General features: G+C 44.7%; 1 protein-coding gene across 2 annotated transcripts in view; it reads right to left on the bottom strand.

The window, feature by feature from the left end:
- The window catches only part of LOC111150008 (INSC, spindle orientation adaptor protein), a 121318-nt gene that overhangs the window by 42570 nt on the left and 54614 nt on the right, over nucleotides 1–24134 (bottom strand). Inside the window, exons 3-7 of one of the 2 annotated variants that reach the window (XM_022507319.1) lie at nucleotides 22364–22709; nucleotides 21306–21358; nucleotides 20053–20176; nucleotides 6797–6910; nucleotides 359–484 (exon numbers count right to left, since the gene is read on the bottom strand). In XM_022507319.1, the coding sequence (XP_022363027.1) occupies nucleotides 359–484; nucleotides 6797–6910; nucleotides 20053–20176; nucleotides 21306–21358; nucleotides 22364–22709 (763 nt within the window). Of the gene's footprint in view, nucleotides 1–358; nucleotides 485–6796; nucleotides 6911–20052; nucleotides 20177–21305; nucleotides 21359–22363; nucleotides 22710–24134 lie in introns of those variants that run through there. The other variant, XM_022507320.1, reaches the window with a different exon arrangement.

The following is a 24134-nucleotide window of genomic DNA, read 5'->3' on the forward strand; positions in this document are numbered from 1 at the left end:
CTCCTTCCACTTGGGTCCTGCCATGTGTGAAGAACCAAAAGCCCTAAACTTTGACACCACTCCGCACCCTAACTGTCTACCTTCTGCTCTGTTCTGCCCACTGGACTGTTGGCCACTCCACCCAGAACGTGCTGAGTGCCCCTCTGAGCCCTGCCCTACCTGGCCAGACTCCTCAATCCCTGACCTCTTCATTAACTCCCACAGTCAAGATTCCAGCAACCCCTTCGGAGGGATGCCTGGGGAAAGAGGTTCTCAGGGAAGAGGCCCGGGGGGGCCACCAGGTCGATCGGGCCCCACCCACTGCCCTCCTGATTCAGGGACCTCACACTCCACCCCAGCCAGGCAGCTGCTCTCTCACCTTCTCCAGCTGGTGGACACCCTCTTCCACGCAGCAAATAGAGGCCAGCGTGCGCAGCGCCTGGGGGTATAAGCACCGGAAGCTGTCCTGGCGGCAGACCTTGAAGAGGGCTACAACCCCACCCTCCTGCCAAGAAAAGAGAAAATGTCACATGACCTCCCTGGGTCCCCCGTCCTGGGGCTAGTGTGAGAATAACTGGCATCCCTCACCCAGCTGTGATGTTTTTTTCAGGTCTGGAAGGCAGCTGAATATGTCCCCCCAAAATACATTACTGGGGCATAAAGATTATTTTGAACTAAAGGTAATTGGGAAGAAGGGAGATACCAGAGATCTCTGCCCTCCTCCTGTTTGCCTAAAAGGAGGACGCACATTTACAGAGCTATCCCCTTCCCCTTTCTACTAGGAAGGAAAAAAGTTAATCATCAGAGAAAACTTCAAAACCTTCTAGCACAGAGGTGGCCCCAGGGGAATCTTCGCAACAAATCTGACTAACCATCCTTCATCCATTATTAGTTTTCCATAGCTTTGCCTTATCATGATCTGCCAGCCCTAGAGATTCAAAGTTCTTCTCAGGTTTCCTGTTCCTTGTTTTGTTATTTCTCTAAAATTGTTCTTTGCTATATAAGTACAAGTTCTAACCAACCCTCTGACTCACTCATCTCTGAGAGCTCACTGTGTAGTCGTGATGTACGTACGAAGAAAGTTTGGTTTGTTATTCTCTTGTTAATCTATCTTTTGTCAGCTCAATTTACAGGACACCAGCTAGAGAACTAAGAAGGTGGTAGAAAGAAAAGAGTGTTTCCTCTCCTATAGTTCCTAAACACACACACACACACACACACACACACACACACACACACACACACACAACTTCCATGCTCACATACATGCTGCAAAGAAATGCTCCTTCCACAAGGAACATCGCTCTAATAGTCCAAACTGGAGGAGGGACTCCCCAGATGCTTCTGGGGCTAGGGTAGTAGGGTCTAGGCCAGACATATTTGAGAGGGCCAGGCTCAACACCATTCAACACCGCTTCCACTCAGCAGCCTGCCTCAGAACAAGCCTGGAGCCCTCAGAAATAGATTCTAGAAGAAGCAAGTCTGAGGCAGGTGGAGGAAACTGAAGCCTAGGAGCCCAGTGCGGGTTCCCCCTCCTCCAGCAACCACCATCATTCCTCAGATCCTCCCAACCATGGCAGGCGTACAAAAAAGGAGTCTTATTTATATCAATACTGGAATTTATTCTCATTTTGGGAGGGAAAAAACGCTAAGTCCAGATGGGTGAAATAATTCACCCAAATCTACACATCCTTATTTTCCCTTCTTCACTCTGGTTTGTAAAAGGAAAAAAAAAAAAAGAAAAGAAAAGAAAAATCTTTAGGAGCAATCACCCTAGCTGAGTGTGGATGTAGAGTTCTTTTGTGACAGCTGGTCATGGAAACATGTTTCACTTGTGGAGACTTCACAGCAGTCTGGGAGGACTTCTGAGAAGAAGCCTGGGGTGAGGCACATGTCCTAGGTGGTCATAGTTACCCTATTAAAAAAATCACTGGAGCTTCCCCCCAGCCCAGGCTCTCAGACCAAAGTGAGGGAGCCGACAGATCACAAAGCAGACCCACCAGAGTGCCCAGCAAACCAGTGGTAACACCATCATGAATGGTAGCACCACCTCCTCCTAGAGCAGGAGACTCTGAACACCCCCATCTGGCTCTGCCCTCTTTCCTCCCTCTGCCCTTCCCTGATGGCTACAAGGGTGCCTGGGAGTGGCGGCAACCAGGAACGTGTGAAGACTAACAGGAACTCGGTCTGGTAGGGCACCTGCCTTTAACCTTACTCCTCCTGGCTCTAACTAAACCTGTTGCACTCTGCTCCCCAAACTGGGAAAAAAAAAAAAATGTTGTAGGAAGAAGGAGGTTGAGTTCGGCAAAAATACCATTCCCTGTCAGATCTTTGTGAACTCTTTCAAGAAACAATATACCTCGCAACAGGCACTGTTTCGTGCTTTGGGGATGCAGCTGTGACTGACGGCACAGATAATGAGCGAGGAACTGGAAGGAGAAGCAGCCAAGACCGTGACAGCCTGGCAAAGAATTGTCGCAACAAGTCCCGAATCTTCTCAACCCGGCATCCCACAAAACTCAGCCCAGCAGCCCTTTCATTCTGAGAGTTCTGCTGCCTGTCACGGCAGGAACCCAGATGAGTTCGTCATTTCCAACATTTTATCATCAGCTGAGAGCGGTCCTTAACTTTCATCTTCCCACTTCCTTTTGGGGTAGTTCATCTGGTGGGGAAACAGATGAATGCATTCATGCAGCCAGAAACTATTAATGGTGTATTATAAGCCAGACGCTGTGCTGAGCACAGAACAACACTGTCTCAGGCCCGGTCCATATTGAACTCATGGTCCGACAACCCATGAGTCATGGGATGACAGCTAATCTTTAAAGCGGGAAGAAATCCAGGGAGGAGTGTGATGAAATGAGGGTGTGCAGGGTTAGAGGGACACAGAGAAGGAGCTCCTAACATCATCTGAGAGAGGACTATGGAAAGGTCAAACAGAAGTACTCTGATTGTAAATGCACGGCACGACTCTGATAAAGATAGACTCTAGTGTGTGACAAGGCGCTCCCTCTCTGACTTGTCACTCCACAATCCTTTATCCCTGTCTTCCTGCTTTCTCATGGTCTCTGAGACAGCTGAAGAGGGCTGCACATAAAGGTCTTATTCAGAGAGTCACTGAAGGAAAGTCAAATTGCTTTTTAAAGTGAGAAGAAAAGGAACAGGAGCTCTATGGTCTCCCGAGCCAGCCTGGCTGGTTACTGAGGACCTCCCTCCACATACAAGTATTTATATACCTATAGGTGCTTATATATGTAGGTACATCTATATGTGTTTATATATATATGTATATATATTTATATATATATATTTTATATATATATATTTTTATATGTGTATGCTCATATTTAAACATATGTAGTATAAATATTATCTCTATGTACAATGATAGAAATGATGGATAAATGATAGATACATAGATATATAAGTATATGGATATGACAGGTAGATCAGTAAGTGGGTAGGTATTTACGTCTGGAGCAGCCAACAAAGAAATGATACCAAAGAATGCCAGACTGAGAGCCGGGATCAATATGGCAGGCTTCCTTTGGCTCAGGAGACAGTGCAGCCAGCATATTTATATATTTAAGCCTCTGTACCCATCTGCATTGGATTTTCATTACATTGTTTCCCAAGACTGTGAAAAATAGCTCTCTTCGCATTTTTAGCTACTACAAAAGCTAAAGGGAAGAAATCCTAAACCTGGATTGCAGGGATTCTGGTTCAAACCCTGGCTTTGCTGCTGGTTAACTTTGACTAAAAATGGGGTCATGGTAGCTACACAGCCAAGCTGTCGGGGGAACAACTGAGTTAATGTATGTGAAAGGGCCCAGCTCCCAGGTCTGGATAGCCAGGGGAGGGTCAGCCTGTGGAAAGCTTCCTGGTTGGAAGAGGATCTCAAATCCTCATGAAAGGCATCCCAAGAGTTGGGGTATATGGAAGGGAGAGAAGGAGGGAGGCTGCCGAGGAAGTGAGATGGCTTAGTTGTGTGGACACCCCTGGAGACCCCTCCCGGACCCAAGAGCAGCACTCAGCTTAGAGTAGAGCCGGGAATCGCCTGTGCCGGTGGAATGGCACTGTTGGCTGGAGTTTGTTTAATTTTGTAGAAAGCGCTGGGCTCAAAGCCAAAGTGTATCATGGTAGGTATTATTAAGACAGACTTGGGATCAACTGTCAGAAAGCTAAGGAGGCCACTTGTGGGGTCTAGGCTACTCGGGGGGTGGTTAGTAATAGAGGAGCAGGAGAGGGGGTGATTTTGACAAAGCACAGGGGAGTTTGCTTGGCTCTGTCCTCAGGAAGGGGTGGGGCTGACCATGACCATCACAGGGAAGACTAGGTTTGTTCTTGGCCTTCAACGGAACTCAAGGGGCTGAGAGGACAGACCTCAGACAGGCTGCCCAAATCGTCTTCTGGAGGCAGCTCAGATGGATGAAGTGGCCAAAGGCAGACCATGCTGGACCCCAAGAAGGTGGGTGAGGAAGGCCACTGAGAGCAGCCATCCCACATTTGTCACAGCGTTGGGCATACTCAATGAGCATCGATAGTGAGGCTGCCATGTGGAGGCACCGTAGAAGGTACCAGGGACTCCCAGCTCCTGCATCACTGTCAGGATTGAGAACCCAAGAACAGTGACTCCACTGGAGGAACCAGTGTCACCATCTTCTAGGCTGGAAAGATGGGAGTCGTCACTGAATCTTCTCTTCCCTTCAGCCTTCTGTCTGCTCTCTCCCAAGGGTTGGAGACATAAGAAGCTGAGATTAAGATTCTGGAGTCAGTAGGTCTGGTTAAAATACCAGTTTTGCCCTGAAAGCACATGACCTCAGACATGTTGTTTACCTTTTCTCTGAGCCTCTATTCCCTCATCTTAAAAATGGGAATTATAGGGCGCCTGGGTGGCTCAGTGGGTTAAGCCGCTGCCTTCGGCTCAGGTCATGATCTCAGGGTCCTGGGATCAAGTCCCGCATCGGGCTCTCTGCTCGGCAGGGAGCCTGCTTCCCTCTCTCTCTCTCTCTCTCTCTCTCTGCCTGCCTCTCTGTCTACTTGTGATCTCTCTCTGTCAAATAAATAAATAAAATCTTAAAAAAAATGGGAATTATAACACGTCAGAAGGTCATTGGGAGGATCAGTGAAGTAGTAAATGAAAAGCTTATCACGGTGCTTGGTGAAAAGAAAGGAGGCAAAAAATAATGAAGGTTGTAGAAGGGGGGAGAAGGGCAGAAGGAGGAAGAGGAGGAGAAGAAGGAGAAAGAGGAGAAAGGACTGCTAAGAGGCAGCTCAGAATACTAAGTAAGAGCATAGCCTTTGTTGCCAAGCAGGCAGTTTCAAATTCCAGCTCACCCACTTACTAGCTGTGTGACACCTAAATCTCCCTAGTGATTCCAATACTTATCAGGGTTGAGAACTTCTGAGTCATTCTTTGGCCCAAGAGTCTAAAGGGTCAGGACAGAACAAGAAGTCACCACCGTGAGCTTGAGGATCATGAGCTCTGATTTAAAGAGACTTGGGTTCCAATTCTGACTCCACTCTTTATCAGTTGTGTGACCTTGAGTAAGACCCTTAAACCATGTCCTCAATCATAGATGAGAAAAACATGATACCTACTTCCTAGGATGGTTTTAGGATTTAAAAGAAATAACGTCTATAAGGCATTAAATATGCTGGAGAGCAACACTCAAATGTCAGCTATTGCTGTTCTATACAATTTACTTCTCCCCTATGCAGAGTCAACAAGCATTTACTCTCCTTTTCCAGATTTCTTTAAGGACTTAGATGGGTGATTCTGAGAGTGGAATTACCTGTAGGGTAAATTGGAATTTACCTCAGAATTACCTATAGGGATTGTTAAAATGCAGAGTCTCAGGTCTTACCTCAGGACCTCAGTAAATTTAGGTGGGGCAAAAAATTATCTGTGGTTTCCAAACACCCCCTGAGGGATGGTGACAGAGCCAAGACAGGGAACCACTGAGCTACAGTGTCTTCCTGGGGCTGCCACGTGAAATCGACTGAAAGATGTAACTTTGCTTCCAATTAGATCACTGCTTCTATCTCCATGGCAATGTCATTTCTCAAGTTTAAAAAAAAATAGTAAAAATGAAATAAGATCCTAGGGTTATCAATTGTCTGTATTTGCCCGAAGTGTTTGGACCCCAAGTTTAGGGGCAAATTAACCATGAAGCTAGCAAAATAAAACTTCCACTGTGGGGTGCCTGTGTGGCTCAGTTGGTTAAACATCAGATTATTGATTTGGGCTCTGGTCATGATCTTAGGGTCCTGGGGTCAAGCCCCACACTGGGCTCCCCACTCAGTGGGGAGTCTGCTCAGGACTCTCTCTTCCCCTCTGCCCTTCCCCACCATGCTCTCTCTCTCAATAAAACAAATAAATAAATAAATCTTTAAAGAGAACCTTCCATTGTAATTGATGAAAACCACTGTCGCCCTCAATTTTGTCTTCCCCTCATATAGTATTGTAGTGGCTGCAAGTATTTTGGGGAACCATCAAGAACCTGAGTTAGGGGATGTGTTTTGTTTGGGTTTGGTGGGAGGGGTGATTGACATTTCTAACAGATACCACATGAAGAGAATTATAGAGACTCTGGGGACCTAAGTTTTTCTCTAAAGTGGGAACTGAAAGCAGAGGGCCTAGCCACTATTAAAAATGGAGACATCAAGGCCCAAAGAGGGGAACTGACTCTTCCAAGATCGCACGGCAAATAAATGCTAGAGGCAAGACAGACTTCTCAAGCAAGCTAGTCCCACCAAACTAGGTTCCTCCCCCTCTCCCCAGGTCCCTCACTTTGGCCACCAACTATCAGCTCACCTTTGCTATGATGCGGCACAAGGGAGCCCCCTCCTGGGTCAGGCTGAACAGGTTCCCTGTGGTGGATTCCGTGGTGTAGATGTTGTCTGAGGCATTGATTTTTCTCACCAGCGCCTAAGAAAGGAGAGCAGAGTCTGATGGTTGATGGTCACTCACTCCCTCTAATCTTCCTTAACGGAATACCAGTGGGTATATGCTCTTAGAAGCCCCCTGGAATCTATAATCCCGACCCATCCACGGTCCCACTATGGGGGTGAGGAGGTATTCTAGCTTTGGGAAAGACACGAGTCTGCACGAGGTCCAAACTACGTTTCAGGAATATGGGATAATTTCAACCCCTTGGGACATGGACAGCAAATGTGCTCTTTTCCAGTGGATCAGAAAACCAGCTCCCAATCCTGATGGTCTCAGCAAGTATGCTTTGTTGTTCTACTGGCTTCACATGAGAAGAGAAACCATCAGTTAAATAAGCCATCAAGTTGAAAACCAATGAGCTGCTACGGCTATGACCAAAGACTTGGTTCATTTGCCTACGGCAAACTCCAGCTGGGTAATGGGTTCCGGGGTTGAGTCAAGAGAAGTAGTCGACAGTAGCTTAGTGCTCAGGGCACATCTCCATTGTGGGTATAGCCAGGCCAAATGCAGCAACCCCAGGAATCCTCTCTGTCAAAGAGTGGGTAACTCAGGAACATCGGACGGCTCCAGGCTCTGGGAGCTAAGGCTTGAGACAAGAAGGCTGGAAATGACTGAACGTAGGACCCAGGGAGAACCAGGAAGAAAAGCAAATGGAAAATTCATCAACAAATGAGACATAAAGATTGGTTTAGCTTATTTCTGGGAAAAAGCTTTTTCACATATCTTGAAACTACTTCCTAATCAGCCATTTGCTTTGAAGCATATGATTCATTGATTATAAAAGATTCCTACCTGCTAATTAATTCTAGCTGCTTGCGCTTCTCCTGGGAGATGTGGAGATAGTGATTCAGAAAGATCGCCTTGGGGGGCTTCATGCAAGAAAGTAACACCTCCAGAGCCACAGCTCTGGGCAGCTACTCGGGAGGTTTCCGTTGCTATGTTATTTCAAAATATCAAAATGGATTTGTTTTTATTAAACCTAACGTTATGGAAAAAAAAAACACTTAGAAGGAAATGAGGAGATTGGAATTCTGAGGCCAGCTCGCCTTTTCTACACAGTGTGTTGATGAGGAAGTGTGTCAGCTTGAAAGCAGGGACTCTGGAGCTAAAATGCCCGGGTGCAAATCCTGGCTTTGCTCCTTCTGCCCTTTTTCTCCATGTGCCCCAGAGCAAGTAACTTGGCCTTCCTAGCCTGAAGTTTCCTAATGTGTGAAGTGAGGGAGAAATAACTGTGCCTGTCTCTTAGGGTGGCTGTACCCATTTCTTAAGGTAGCCAGTATAGAGCCCATATACATATATACAGAGAGAGAGAACTTTTTATATAGGAATACTATATATATATATATATGACTTGTATATATATATATGACTTGTAAAGGCACTCGGCACGGAAGCAAAATAAAATTGTTAGCTGTTATTATTTTGTGATCTTGGGCAATATACACCTTAGGCCTCAGTTTCCCCATCCGTAAAATGATTAAAATTAAGTGGGTTTAGGGCTCCAGGTAAACTGGACTCTCCTTTTCTTTATCCAAACTCCTACAATTTTTCACACACGCAAGACACTAATCCCCTACATAAAGCAGTCTAAGATTAAGTGGGTATTTAATCAAGCTACATTAAATGTAAAAATTATTCTCTAAGATTTGATAGATGCCTCTTGTAAGGGATTTGACAAAAGGTAAAATTAATAACCAAGATTTGTCACTGCAGAGCTGTGTAATGAACGCATTTCTTAGAATCCTCCCCCAGCATACCGTAAGCAGTTACATAAGTGATAATGATGCTCACATGAAAATGCCGATTTCATATATTGGGGTCCTGTACCTAAATCATAATTACTCAGTGTTCTTGATTAGTGTTTGCACTTGAAGCAAATTAGCATGATGTTAAACAATTCAATCCAATGTCTTTTGCAATCATCTGCTCACATTAGACCATTTATGCCTGAGAATAATTTCTTCTTAATGCCTATACACACATACACCGTAATTATACCTCAGATCATCTTGGTGAATCAGCTCCCTGACAACGAAAAGTTGTAATCATCCTTTTCACAAAGATAAATTTGGAAGAATATGAAATCAAAGGCTCCACTGAAATCATCAAGGCCCTAAGCATCACAGTATGTCAGAGCCAGAAGGGCCCTTAGCAGTCTCGTCCAACCCTCACTTCACACTTCAGGAAACTGAGACGCAGAAACCTGACCAAGGTCACGCACGTGGTGTGTGGTGGAGTTAGTTGGACCTTAACTCCTGTGAATCCAACTTCCTGTTTTCCAAAGTCAGTGAGTTCCTCTCCCTCAAAGTCGGCAGGACCTCACCTGGACCAGCAAAGATAGAGGTCTCAAGACAAGGAGAATATCCAGCCTCATTAGCAGCTCTCACCAAACTGGAGAGGGGCTCTCCTTCCTGGCTCCCATTAGCATCTACAGCCTTCTGCCCTGGGGTAGCCAGAGCTCTTCCTGCCGGGGGCAGCATTCACAGACCACCCCCAGAAACTTCCCCTCTGGATCTATCCCATGTCCTTGTTGAGGCCATAGCTCCCTGAGCCACTCCAGCTGTGACTGATCACAGCAGGGACACTACTGCCTCCCATGGGTGTTGGGGGGACTCCTTTAACAGACTTAGGCCTGAAAATTCACGTCTCTTCCAATTCATGTCCTCCTTCACCCTTTTATTTCTGTTTTCAGACTTGCAACATGGTTTTTCATGCCTGACCCTGCTTCCCCCCCACCCACCCTGTATCCTGGACAGGCAGCTCCCCCACTTTATCCTAGACAGGCATTTATCCCATCCTATCTTGGTGTCAGCTTCAAACTACCACAGTCTCTAAAATCAAGATTTGTCAGGCAATCAAGAGGGAACTGAAGAAGTGTCAAAAATATGCTTCACCCTGTATTGTGAGAAAAGTGGTAGAAAAGAGACAAAATAAAGGAACAAAGATTGATGAAGCTGAGTGACAGAAATATTGTTTTAAAGACAGAGTAGGCAGAGGGGAAACAATAATAATAATAAAAAAAACCCCTCAGAATCTTGAATATCAGGAGAAAGGGATAAAAAGAATTAGGGAGATGCACACCACCTAGCCTCTCTAAATAAGGAATCCAAAAAGGAAAAAAAAAATTTTTTTTTAATTGTCTCTCAGTCAGAAAGAGCAGTTGCAGCCCAGGGAAATTGATCAGGAGAGGTAAAGTCTCATACATCAGCCTGGAATGAGTTCCTCAGAGGGAGCCATGCTCTAGCTAAAGATTCAGATAGAGAATCCATAGCTGGGCATACTTAGGGCAGCCCATCCATGCCAAGGGATTACATAAATGTGGGCAGATGTGACAGGGTGTGATAGATTAAACATGGCCACATGTTCTTTCCTACTCCTCCCATAGACAGGTAGGCTCTGGTACCCACCCCCACCACCACCATTTAAATCTGGACTGGCCTCAGTGACCTGCTCAAACAATAAAAGCCAGCAGTTGATAGAAGGAATGTTCCAGAACTTCCAAGGCTAGCTCATGAGACACCTTGAAGCTGCCCCCAGGCTTCTTGGAACATACTTTTCAGTGTCCCGAGTTACCATGTAAGACATTTGGGAGCTCTGAGACTGTAGGATCCCTGATCAGTGCTCTCAGCAGACACTAGCTTCCCCCCAATCCCCTCCAAGGCACCACACATGCAAAGAAGCTTTCTACGACTTCCCGAACCATCTGCTAACTGAGTAACACCAAGTGACCTCTGCTGATGCCACACAGAACAGAAGAATCACTCAGCCAGGCTCTGCCCACATTCTTGATCCTTCAGATGATAAGATATAATAAAAATGGTTGTTACACTCCAACAGAGCCCTGGAAGACAGAAGACTACAGCGAACAGCATGAGATATCTAAAGGATTGCTAGATAAATTTCTAGGTGAAAGGTTTTGAAAAGGAGCATACAGTATTCTTGGTGTCCTCAGAGAATATATTGGAGAAATGCGTGAATCAAGCGTCTCAGGAAAGGCACAGAAAGACTGCACATACTAAAGAGGAGACGGACAAAATCGTAACTGAATCCAGGCTTGGATTAGTTATTGTTCTGATGGGAAAATATCTCCTGGGTTGGAATATCCAATTTAGGAAGGCAAATGGGGATAAGATCTCTTAGAATTGGAGGTTTGGGGGCAAACACAGACCTTAATTGATTTCATTTTTCTCAGTAAGGCAAATTCCAACATCTAGAAGTTGTTTGTTTTGAAAAACAAAAGAATGTTCCAGAAAGGAAAGAGAAGTCAACATGGTAAAGCTGCTCAAATCCAGCAACTAGTGCTCATTCTCTGACTTCGATAAAGAAAGAGACCAACATGAGACCCAGGGTAAACTTCAGAAAAATTCAGCAGAGTCTCCCTGAAAAGAGGTGGGGATTAACAGAAGGAGAGAGAATCCTGGAAGCGTAGTTCATTAATGCAAAAAAAAAAAAAAAAAAAAAAAAGGAGATGTAGCAGAAAGAAATGCTACTTAAAGTTAACATACTCAAAAGATATGGAAAGACTGTGTTCTGAGAAGCGCATGGCTGAAGGACTGGTCTTCACAAGGCTGTAAAGGTCCAGACTTCAGGAGCATCACAGAAAACCCTCCTTATAGACAGGGATTTTAGGGCTGAAGCAATTCTCCAGGAAGAGGCAGGAAAGATAGCCTTCATGATATAGAACTAGAATACCTGTGTGTTCTAATGCAGTTTTTATTTTCTTATTTAGCTCTAAATGAATTTTGAAAAACATATGACCCCTTACACATTTTTAATTTGAAAGGTAAAATTTTTCATCATAAGTTTCAAGAACAAAGTTGGAAAGGATGTAATTTCCAGTAGGTTGTAGATATCGACATAAAATAAGACCATTACATCACTCTTTTGGATGTGTTCAGTGGAATTTAAATACCAAAACAACTTGATGCCCTCATCATCCCCTTAAAAATGTATGAATAATCTCTTTCTTTAACATTGTGAGCATTTTTCATCTTTTCTTTTCATCCTTTATGTTCCCAATCCAATCCCTCCTGAGAATTTTATCTTAATGTAATATATTTAAGTTTCAAAGTGTTTTAGGGATCATCCTTGTCATAGTTATCACTGACATTTGAAATGTCATTTTATTTCCTGCAACTATCAGGCTCTAAGTGCTTAAAAACACTCTCTCCTTGGGGCACCTGGTTGGCTCAGTCCAGCTCTTGGTTTCAGCTCAGGTCATGATCTCAGGGTCATGAGATCGAGAACCACATCAAGCCCCACGTGGGCTAGGCACTCAGAGCAGAGTCTGCTTGAGATTCTCTCTCTCCCTCTCTTTCTGCCCTCCCACTGCTTGCCCTCAAAATAAATAAATAAACAAATAATTAAAATCTTAAACAAATACTCTCTTCTTGGTTGAGTCATTGTTATAATTATTATCAGTACAATTGGTCCAAACGTAAATTGTAAATTCTGCTTAATAATTATAAATTATAAAAATTAAAATGTTATTATAAATGTATATCTTAATGAGATAAATGAGGCTCTGTATCCTTTTTAGGGTTTTTCATTAATTGATGTATACATGATTGAATATTGACTTAATGCTATATTTTTAGATGTAAACTCTGAAAAACATTCCCATAAATCCATAGAGAGGAATGGAAAGAGTTTACATAGCCAAGTTGCTCAATCCTGCACATTCTGAGTTACGCAATCACAATGGCGATCCATCGTCAAACACCATTTTTAATGATCTGCCAGTTGATAACTCCTTTAAACTGGTAAAAGCAAAGAATTGGAAACCACTTGACTTGTAAAAGCATTTGTTACCCAATCATTAAAGTTGTTCATTCACTATCTCAGTTTCTGGGAAGAAGTCCAAAAGTACTTTACCAAGACTTATCAAATACTCATTAATTATACCCACTGCTCTTTCACTTGGAGTACCTTGGGTTATCCAAATTATTCAGAAAGGATTAGGAAAATCAAAATATTATTACTTTCATTGCCAATATAATTTTTAGTAAAATATTTGCACCTGTTTCAAATATGTTTTATCAAAACCTTGAAGCTACAGCTTTTGCTTACTTAATTTATGGAAAACGCCCACCCTATAAACTAATTGGCAGACCATTCTTTTAGCCAAGCCAATCAGCCAAGACAAATTTTCTCAATATAGAACTGACTTCGTTTTTAATTACAAAGTGTTTTGATATGTTTCAAGAAACATTAAAACAACACTGACAAATAATTATAGAAATCATTCTCCAAGGGAAAATGCTAAAACTATTAATATTAAAATAATGTAGAGCTAAAATAAAATTTGGTTTTATTTGTGTATGTTATAAAGCCAAGATAAAGCAATTTACTAAACTTTTAATAATGTAAAATAATATGTAGCTAGTATTTTTTCAGTAAATAGGTGGGCGGGTATATATATTGAAATCTGATGTTCATTATAAGGAATAATTCAAATTTGAGAATAAAAATATTAGAAATTGGGGTACCTGCGTGGCCCAGTGGGTTAGGTGTCTGATTCTTGACTTCAGCTCAGATCATGATCTCAGGGTCGTGGGACTGAGCCCATGTCAGGCTCCATGCTGAACATGGAACCTGGTTAAGATTCTCATTCCCTCTCCCTTTGACCCTCTTCCCACTTGTGTGTGTGTGCTCTCTCTCAAATAAATAAATAAATAAACAAACAAACAAACAAACAAATAAATACATACATATATAAGTATTAGAAATCATTTGATTATTTTTAGGACTCTGATGATCAGACTTCCCTACATATTTAAAAAAGGAAAAAGGTATTTACTGCTTAAATCTAATTAGTCCAGCTGCTAGCAATTAATTTTATCTTTTGCTAACAAGAAGCAGAAATTAGTATAAATATTTCAAAAATATGTTGACAAAATAAGCTTTAACTGCTTTCTTAAATAATGTGTACCAAATCTGACAAAAAAAAATCATGTAAAATTTGCATCTGTGGATTTTATCCAATATATCTTGAAAAATTTAGTCATTCTCAAAAGTATTCCAGCATTTAAAAGAATCAGTATCATTAACCTTTAGAATCTTTGGCTCTTCAAAGATGTTTTTCTTTCCAGTGAATGACAAATCCTAGGTTTGAGTATGAGATATAGTTAAAAGGAATTGCTTGCATTTAAATTTGTGCCCCCAAAAGCCATTTTGAGTGCCTGATGTGTCTGACCAGCTCTCTCGCTTTGTCTAAGGAGAATGTCCCTTAAGAGCTATTCACAATCTGGGAGTAAATACAGATAGAAGGGATATGATAAATTGAAAACTTTCAAATCCACTCCTCCTATACATACACACACACAAAACCATTCTACCATATATCTCCATGCTGGGCAAAACACATAATTTCTAATGCCTTTCTCAACAGAAATATGTAAGAAAATGCACAGAAATAATTCATGGATGCCTATGGGTTTATGGTTCAGGAACGAAGGCTTCTTCTTTGATCTCCCCAGTCTTACTGCTACTACAAGGTTTTACACAGCAGGGCAATGTACCATAACATTTGGGATGGGTGGGAGCATGTCCTTCTTTTGGAAAGTAATAGAAGAGATATTAGAAACTGCATATTATTGGGAGGATCGTTTTGGGAAAGAAACAAAAATTGAAGATCTGGGCATTGATTTCCTTAAAAGTATATATGCTTGCATTTCTTCTGGTAAATCTTTGAGAACCTGGAGAATGCAATGCCTTTGAAGTGGTTTGGAAACTTCTAGCCTAAGTCACTTCAAGCAGCCCAAATCAATGCAGCCCGGGGTGACAGAAAGACAGTGTTTAGAGGAGAGCTAGAAATTAAGAAATGTTGAAAATGCTGGATGGGAAAGTATGCAAACCAGGCAAGTTACTGGGAAGAGATTCTAAGTGCCTGACTTTGCAGGAAGAAGTAAACATATCAAATGCCCTTCTATAAAGAAGGAGACATTTTTCCCCATATATAGTAAACATAATGCCACAGTTAACCTAGGGTGGATGCTTTCCCCCAGTGAGTGAGTTTCCACAAAACCTTGTAGATGATGGACACCTGAGATAAACTGATGTCCCACAACAGACGCTATCAAGATGCTGCCCATTCCCAACCCTCTTTTGTTCAGCTGCAGGTAAGTATCTGTTAAGGTCTTCAGCAACCCTCAGACAGAGTCCCAGCATGAAATGTTGCATGGAATTCCTGCTGTAGGGACCAAGGATTGGCCTGTTTTAACTTCCTGTGAGTGCAGGGGTAGTGCTATTATACTATTGCATATCCAAGGTATGTACTCTTCCAAGTATGGCTGGGAAAGACCAGTACAAACTGAGAAGCCTGGAAGGAACCCCTCCCATTGCTGGAGAGACAGCCCAGACTGTAGCTTCCCAAGAAAATATGACCACACACACATTGGAATGAGACCCTTCTGGCTAAGATGAGCACAGTAAGTAAATGGGAGAGAATTATATTAACCTAAGTACTTGGGACTTTGAATTATTCCCACAGGTAAAGGGATGCAGAGAATTTTGTTTGTTTGTTATGTTTTGTTTTTGTTTTTCATGCTGTTTTTGTTGTGGTGGTGGTTGGTTTTTTTTTAAACCTTTTTCTTTAACTTTACTTTCTCTCTGGGAACTTTATAATGAGACACACTATTTCTAAATTTTGGACATCTTTATATTTCTCATCTGGTAAGTACAGATTATCTTTATGTTACGATTTAGTTGCATTGCAGCCTCTGATTACCTATATAGGACAACATAGCTGAGCAAAATCTGACAGTGGGAAATAGGACAGGAAAGCAAATTTTGAGCTTTAGTTACAAAACCTCCTAGAGCTAACTTAATGGATCTAATATCATGAGTCATTTTCAAGCCTTCTGGGAGCAGAGTGTAAATTTCCCACTATGATTCCAGAAGGATCTACAAAGAAAGAGGTGTTGTTATTTGGAAGAATGGCTTCATGAAGGTGGGAAATATCTTTCCCACTGGCAGCTGACCTCCTCCCCCAAGGTGCTCAGCCGCACTCCCGCCTGACCACAGCCCAATGGATAAGGCCACTGAGACAATAGGACAGAAACTATCACTACTAAGGGGCAGTACTTGGTCCCCACTACTCCTGTTTCCTAGGTAAGGATTTCAGCAACATACCCCTGCTAGCATCACTCCCTACCTTTTTAGGTCACCCTACTGAGAAGGTAGGGATGAGTTCATGAGTTTGGGAAGAAGGAACTGAGGACAGTCAGCTTGGCACCTGTCTCTCTTAGGAAGTGTCCCTCAGGTCTGAGTTCTGTCACAAGTTAGGTGCTTTTCCCTCAGGTGAGGCCTGAGGCTGACCAGCTTTGCCTAGAACAGGGAGGGGAAATTAAGCTGTGAGATAAAGCTTGAACTAGTTCGTTTAGCCACAGAGCCAAAGATACATTCCCTAATCAGTTTTATTAGAATAAAGATGTTATTTTAAACTAAAATCAAAAGTAATAGATGAAATGAAAGGATAAATTAATATAACATCTACCCACATGAAGCTGAGTCAAGGAATCAAAGGTACAGCTAAGAGTCAATTTATTCACTAGAGTCCCCTTTATTTTAGAGCAAATCAGTTTTTATAAGTTAAGTCTTCTCTTACCTCCCACATAGATAATCCTTTATTCCCAAATAGATTAATCATCAATGTTCATTAATTTCCTATCAGTGGCTCCTAACATTTTAACTTTAAATTCTTCCATACCCGCCAAATAGTTAAATTATCTTAATACACAATTCATTAGGTGACCGGGGGCTCTTTTAGCAAAGAGTGCTGCAAGCTTCTCTTAAGACAGAGCAAGACTCGATTGAAGAAAGCAGCTCACTGAGTCAGAAAAGGCCACTGGTTCCTCATGGGTCATTTCATTTAATCCTAATGACAACCCACTGCAGACGTGAGAACAGGAAGTAACAGACCCAGGTCTGCATATCCAGTAAGCAGCACTGGCGGGATGTGAACCCTGATATGCCTCCAGACTCCATGCTCAGGCCCCTACCCCACCATCCCCACATCATAGAATCCCATACTACCAAGATTGGAAGAGACCTTGGAACTCATTCATCCCCTGCCAGTGTCCTCCAAGCCTAGCTTGGCCTGTTAAGGGATGGGACTTCCAAACACCGCTCCCTGCAGAACAGCCCTGTCATTTCACAAACCCCTCTCTACATAGAACATCCTCTAGATTCGACGGCTGACCTGAGCACCTTCTTCCCTTCGGGGTCCCCAAACACAGAATGCTGGAGGTGACAGAGTGTCCATCTCTGGACAAAACATTCTCTGCTCCTCCATCTACTCCCACAGACCTTGATCTTCAGCCTCTCCCCCACCCTTTCAGGAGCCTCCTCAGAGTACCGCCATTGCCAGTGATGCGTCTGGGGTCTGGAACTGGACATGACATTCCAGGATGGAGCAGACCAGTGCAAAGTAGTGCTAGATTGCTGCTGCCCTATCGTAAGCATTGTTCTACCATAGATTATTTTTGTGCGAGGTGGGGGTAGGGGAGGTGGCAAGGCTCTGCTTGAGAACTTCCCAAGGACAAAAAATGTTTTGACCAAATTGCATTTCCTGAAACACCAGCATCCCAAGTGATCAGGTGCTTTAAGAAGAAAAAAGATTTGTTATGACTATGTAAGTTTGGAACATACAGCTTAGTATCCAGTCTTTATTGAGTGCCTACTGTAGCAGAGGTACTACCCTGGTCACCAGATATATACCCATGAACAAAACAAACCCAAATCCTTGTCTATGGGAGCTACAGATCAGACAAGAAATACTATGAATGTGTGAAGATCTTTTAGAAGACTCCCAGTGCAGAAGAGCACATCATAGGGGAAATTCTGATGTAAGGACACAGGCTTAAGTCCCTTTATGTCAAAAGACCTCAAATATAGGATCCTCGTATAATTAACATCCTAGGGAACGTACTGGTCACCAGTTTAAGAAACATATGCTTACAACACTGAGCACAGATCACCTTGCCTTCAGCCGATGTATCTCCTTATGTCACTGCCATCTGTACAGAAACATACATACACACACACACGCACACAACTAAAGATCAGCCAAAACAATAGGAGGGTGTAGCAGACACCACAGTGCTCACTGGGAGGAAAGGGGGGCTTATTGGGAAGCTAAGGAATATACAGAGGAATGCAGGGCAGACAAGGGGAGGGAGGCCAATGCGGGACCAAATTTTTTTAAGATTTTATGTATTTATTTGTCAGAGAGAAAGAGCACAAGCAGGGAGAGCAGCAGGCACAGGGAGAAGCAGGCTCCCCACTGGACAAGGAGCCTGATGTGGGACTCGATCCCAGGACCCCAGGTTCTGACCTGAGCTGAAGGCAGAGGCTTAACTGACTGAGCCACTCAGGCTGGTGGAGGGTGGGGTGTGCAAATTCTAAGAGAGGAGCAGCTGATCCAGCTAAGCTCCCAGGCCAAGCATCAGTGACCCACATGGCCAGACCTGGGGATGGGCAGGATTTAGTTGGGGAAGCAAAAGGAACCAGATCAGGAATTCCATTGCAAACAAGATCAGGATGAGGGAAAAACCAGAATAGGCCCAGAAACCCCAGGAAAACAGCTACATAGCCCACAAGGTCCAGGAAGACTCCTTGGCAGCCCAGGGAGCTCTCCCCAGGATTCTGACCTAGACCATGCACTCTACCTTCTTTGACTCCCGGTAGACTACTTCCAAACCCAGCTAACTTCTGTTTATAATTCAACATTACTCTTCAAGGTTAGCCCTTTCTGTTGAACCCGATAGTTCCAGGAGAAAGGGCACAAAAGTCACATAAAAAGCATCGTCAGCACCGGCAGTCCTTCTCAAAAATACCTCCAGGCTCCCCTCGTCCCCATGACTACCTTCAGTATTCTCACTCTTCGCTCCCTTGGCTTTTTCACCCACTTCGGCCCCATGTCCCACAGGGTCCCTCTGGGACTTGAGAGCTCAGAGTGGGACACTTGGCCCCAGCTTAAGCCACTACTCGCCGGGACGTGCACAGGTCAGCATTTGCATGTCAACTCCAAGGCCAGCCCCAGCAGCGCCCACCACACCCCCTTGGCCCTTCCTTCCCTTCATCCCAGGCTCCTGGGACAGAGCAGCCTCTACAGATCTCTAGGGTGGGAAGGGTGAGAAAGCCTGGGGCCAGACATGCTGACGAAACAGGTGAACCAGACCAGAAGAGCCCTGTGGAAAATGAGCCGGACAAATAAGAAGGAGAAAAAGGAAAGCTCTGGGCTCTATGGAAAGGCTGATTCTGGAGAGAAGCTGATAGGGGAAGAGACTTGCTATTTGTGGAAGGCTTTTATTTGGTGGTGGGAAAAGAATGGCAAATATGTAACACAATATTTCTGTAACTATAAATAACACGTAAATACCTTTCATAATGAAAACCTTATGGAATCTGCTTTTCTGGGAGGCTTTTAAAATAGGAAAAGGCAATGGAGGGAAATCACATATATTTAACCCACACTGTGTTATTTGCTTAATCCTCTCACTTTTCTTCCGGGGAAGGTTCTCACTTTGTAGGTGAAGAAAATGAGGCCTTTGAGACGTTACGGAACTTGATCAAGGTCTCACAGTGAGCCATAGTTTGAAAGAAGGTCTGGTTCCAAAGCCCTCATTCTTTCTAGAATCAGACACGAGTCTGCCTAGAGGCAGGGGCTAGACTATATGACCTTTCTAGATTTTTTTCTATTGCCAGATTTCTGGACTTGGCTTGTTCCCCACAGCTGCCTCAAATCTTCCAGGACAATACAGATCTGTTGTATATACTGTAGACAATAGCAACAGAGATTTAAGGTAGTAGGGACAATACTGAGAGAGCAGCTAGGAAATGCTTCTGCCATGGCCTCGTGTGACCTTAGGTAAGTCTCTTTCCTCTCTAGGCTCCAGTTCTCACATCTAGAAAATGCAGATTTGGGCTAACTTGGGAAGCATCGAGCTCTAACAGTCCTATTTGCTAGGTGCTGGGGTTCATTTTGGTAGCCTGAGGATGTGCCCCAAGAAAAGCATGTGAGAGCTTCCCCCAGCCTGGCCTGGTGCCTCGGCCCCACCCCCACTCCCACCCCAGGAGCCCACGCAAGCGCCCCCATCCATAGCCCAGCCCGCACCAACCTGCACCTCCCGGGTCAGCGCCAGCTCCAGCAGCTGGCCGAAGTGCTGGCCCAGCGTGCTCAAGGTCTCACTCACACAGGCCTTCATCGACTTCAGGACGTGCTCATTCTCAACCTGGAGGCACCTGGGGAAAAAAAATCATGACGTGGGCCCCCGGGATGGGCAGGTATTCAGCCCAGAGCCATTGCAGGGGCCAGATCTGGGCCTGCCGCAGGCTTGTGAGTGGTGCGAGGGGCCTAGGAGGACGTCATCAGCTCCAGGGGAGTCAGAGATGGAATATTTCACAACCGGCTCATCCTCTGGCCTCCTAGGGTTCAGAGAAGTGCTGGTGAAAATGGGAGCTAACAGTCCACGTCACCAGGAAGAAAGGCTGTCAGCCAGTGGTCAGACCCATTCCTCTGGGCTCCTCCCTTAGAGAACCCGCCATCACTGCACCAGGGTCTGGGGGTGGGGGTGGGAGCTGCAAGGGGGAGGTTGCTGCTGTTGCCAGGTCGGCTGGTGCATGGTAATACTCACGACCCTTGAAGAAATGGCCATCTACAGTGGTTGTCTACAGAAAGGAGCTTTGAAAATTTTCTCCCCAGGTGGAAAGAACAGGGGGTGGATCAGGTTTAAATATATCCCGAGGGCCTGAGAATGTTCTACTGGAAGGCCAAAGACGCCAAAGGGTCCTAAGGGAGACTAAGTCCCATGTTTCCCTTACAAAGCATGGGGGCTGGAAAGAGTAAGGACAGTGGGTGTGTATACATGTGAGGCTGAGCGTCTGTATGTGTCTGAGTGTAAACATGTACATGTGACGTGTGTGAGATATAGAGAAGAGGGTGTGAGTGTATTTCTGGGAATATATGAGTGTATGTTTATACACTACGTACAGGCAAGTGTGTCTGTGAGATCCTTGTCTATGTGTCTGTGAGTATAGGCTGTGAGTGTCTGCTTTCACTTTGTCTTGACTTTGGGGATCAGGTTAGGGGGTTTCCCAAAGCTACAGGAAACCTTTTCCTTTTTACTAACCCTCAATAATCCTCTTTTTTCCTATGCATGGGCCTCTCCTCTTTTATATTCTCTCTAAGTCCTGAAAATGGGGCAGAAAAGCCCAAAGGAGTCTTCCAAGGTTGCTGATGAAAGTCAGCAAAAGGAAGCTCCCAGACCACCACCAGCCCCCCACCCCACCCTCTTTCCCCCTGGAAGAAGATACCAGCCCCTTCCCCTGACTGAGGACAGGCTGTCCAGTCTCATCCAGCAGCCAGGTTTACCTCTCTGTGATTGCCGAGAGCTCTGAGCATTTCTCCATTAACAGTTTCTCAATCTGTGGAAAAAACAGAAGAAAGTTTATTCAATTCAACAAGCACTGGTTGAGAACCGACTACTGCATGGGGCTCTCTGGGGTATAAAGATGAAGAATCAAATCACCTGATTTTGGAATCAGGCCCATCAACTATAACACAGTGTTGTATGGACGGCAAGACACCATCATCAGCTTCTTTGCAAGCTCAAAAAAGAAAACCAAGCACTTAGTTGTGCTGGAGGATCTGAGAAGCTTCTGAGAGGAAGGGGCATTTGGGCTGGGCTGCAGAGGATGAATAGAAGTTTGCTGTTTGTGAAGTGGAGCAAGGAAAATGGTAAAGCTGTAAGCTGGGAAGTGAATGCCAGAAGAAAGAAAAACAATGACAAGGGGATTTTCAGTGCTCCGCTATGGGCTTGGAAAAGAAGATTGGAAATCATGGGCTTCGGAATCAGAAAAACTTAGACTAAATCCTGCTTATACCATTCACTGCATAACTTTGGGCAAGTTACTTAGGCTCTCTGAGTTTCTGTTTCCTCATCAATACAGTGAGGACTTCACACTAGCTAATACTTTTTCAGTAACTGTTTTTAATGTTTCATTACATGTAAATAACATGTAAATAACATGAAAAAGTACTATTACTCATTTTGTTAATGGGATGGAACTGGGGCACAGAAAAGGTAAGTAACTTGCCAACGTCACACGGCAGAGCTGACCTTTGAACCCAGACAGTCTGGCATTAAAGTAGGTGCACTGCTCCCCTGTACAGCCTCTCACAGCTCTCACAGTGGTTCTGTCTGCTTTGTATCTAGTGCAGGTTAAATGAGATGGGTGAGTGAAAACACCTAGCTCAACACCCAGGACATGGTAGGTACTCAGTAAAGGTCCTTACTATCTTCTCTGCTCTTGGGAAGAGGAGGGAGGTGTTGGAGCAGGAAAGTTCAACCTCCAAGCACTTCAGACCCATGCTTCTAGAAGGCATCCCCCTTGCAAATGCCCGCCCGCACCCACCCTGGGGCAGCTGACCTGGCTCATCTCCTGCGAGGAGCTCCTGCTGACAGCACTGTACTCGCTGACCATGGAGCGGGCATGGCAGGCCAGACGCACACTCATGCTGTGCACACGCGCCCAGCGGTCCTGGGCCAGCTTCTGCCCGATCCTGCGCAGCTCGGTGCTGATGACCCAGCCCCTCTTGAGAAGCAGCTGCAGGGGGTCTCCGGGGCCAGGGCCTCCAGCCAGGATGAGGTCACTCTGAGCATCTTCCTCCAGGCTGATGGGCTTTGCCTGCAGGACGCACATGCACTCACACTCCGTCATGAGCTTCAGGTCCTCCATCCAGCGCTGGACCGAGTCCGCCTGCATCAGGTGCAGCCTGCAGCCGGGGAGCAGCACCACGGGGACTGTCAGCACCCTGCGACTTCCAGAGGTTCCCATTTCGGGTCATCTGACGTTTATGAAGCACCTGCTCTGGGCTCATCACTGTTTCTTGCACTCGCTTACATTAACCCTCTTTTCTTCTGTTATCTCCAACTCACAGATAATAAGAGGGAGGCACAGAAGTTTTGGAAGCAGATGACCAGATAAGCACCAGGACATGAAGTCAGGCACATTAGCAGACTGTATTTACAAGAAGAAGAAAACAGAAGGAGCCTAGATATTGAATCCTGGTTATGTAATCAGGAGCTACAGTCAGCTGTGTGGTTACCGAGTGTGAGCCTTTTTAAATTTATTTTATTAATGAAAGCATTTTTAAACATGCTTTCACAAAGAGTGGCCCAAGACTAACATGGTTAGAAAGGGGATAAAGAGAATACAAGAGCCTCTGATCATCATGTTCTAGAGATAGAGAGCTGAAGCAGACTGATCTAAGAGCGTCCAAGAGGGAGGAAAGGAACTAGACCCTCACTCACTGACTGGCACCTGGGAACCAGCACTTGGCACAGAGGAAGCCTGTTGTACTGTGCAGGGAAGAGCTCTGGACCCTTGAGCGGGACCCACTCCCACCCCCTTCCTCAGGCCTGGAATGGAAAGGGCCATAGAAAAGCCACAAAGGGAGCAAAAGGGAATCAGTGCCACCAAACTGCCCCTGGCCTGGGTCCTTCCCAGGAGGCCTAATTAGATCCCAGACTCACCATTCTGTCACCCCCACCAGCCCCAGCTTACACCAAGGCATACTCCATTCTTGTTCTTTAAGATCTTTTAGAACTAGAAAGAAAGTGGGATTTCCGAAGCTGTGTTAATTAAAATCCTAGTTGATTTATCGCTTGGCGGGTAAGAGACATGGAATGACAAAGCTATTGATTTCTCGAGTATCTGCGTTATTGGGGCCTGTGAGAGTCTGTGTTTGTGGATATGAACTCATTTAGGTGTCTGTCTATATTATCTGTGTGCTCGTGTCTGGGATGTCTGGCTCAGAGCTGCTGTGTCTCTACCTGCGCCAATCATCCAATGATTGTGGGTGCTTACAAGCCTTGCATCAGATAAACTCGATGACTAAGAACAGCTGGGGTGGGCCGTGAGCGTGGGCTGCATTAAATGACTCAGTCCCAAAGTAAAGAGTACAGAAAGGGGACGGAGAACAAGTAACTTTGCAGTGGAGAAACCTGACATAACCCCATCCTACTCAAGTGATCCGAAGGAACCTCATTGCTCATCAGCCTCTGTTGACAGCGTGGGCTTTGGATGGGACGTGATGAGCAGGACTTTCTTTTTTTTTTTTAAAGATTTTTATTTATTTATTTGACAGAGAGAGATCACAAGTAGGCAGAGAGGCAGGCAGAGAGAGAGGAAGGGGGAG

The sequence above is a fragment of the Enhydra lutris genome, unplaced genomic scaffold (assembly GCF_002288905.1).
Source record: "Enhydra lutris kenyoni isolate GAN:26980312 unplaced genomic scaffold, ASM228890v2 scaffoldscaffold22, whole genome shotgun sequence".
Lineage (NCBI taxonomy): Eukaryota > Metazoa > Chordata > Mammalia > Carnivora > Mustelidae > Enhydra > Enhydra lutris.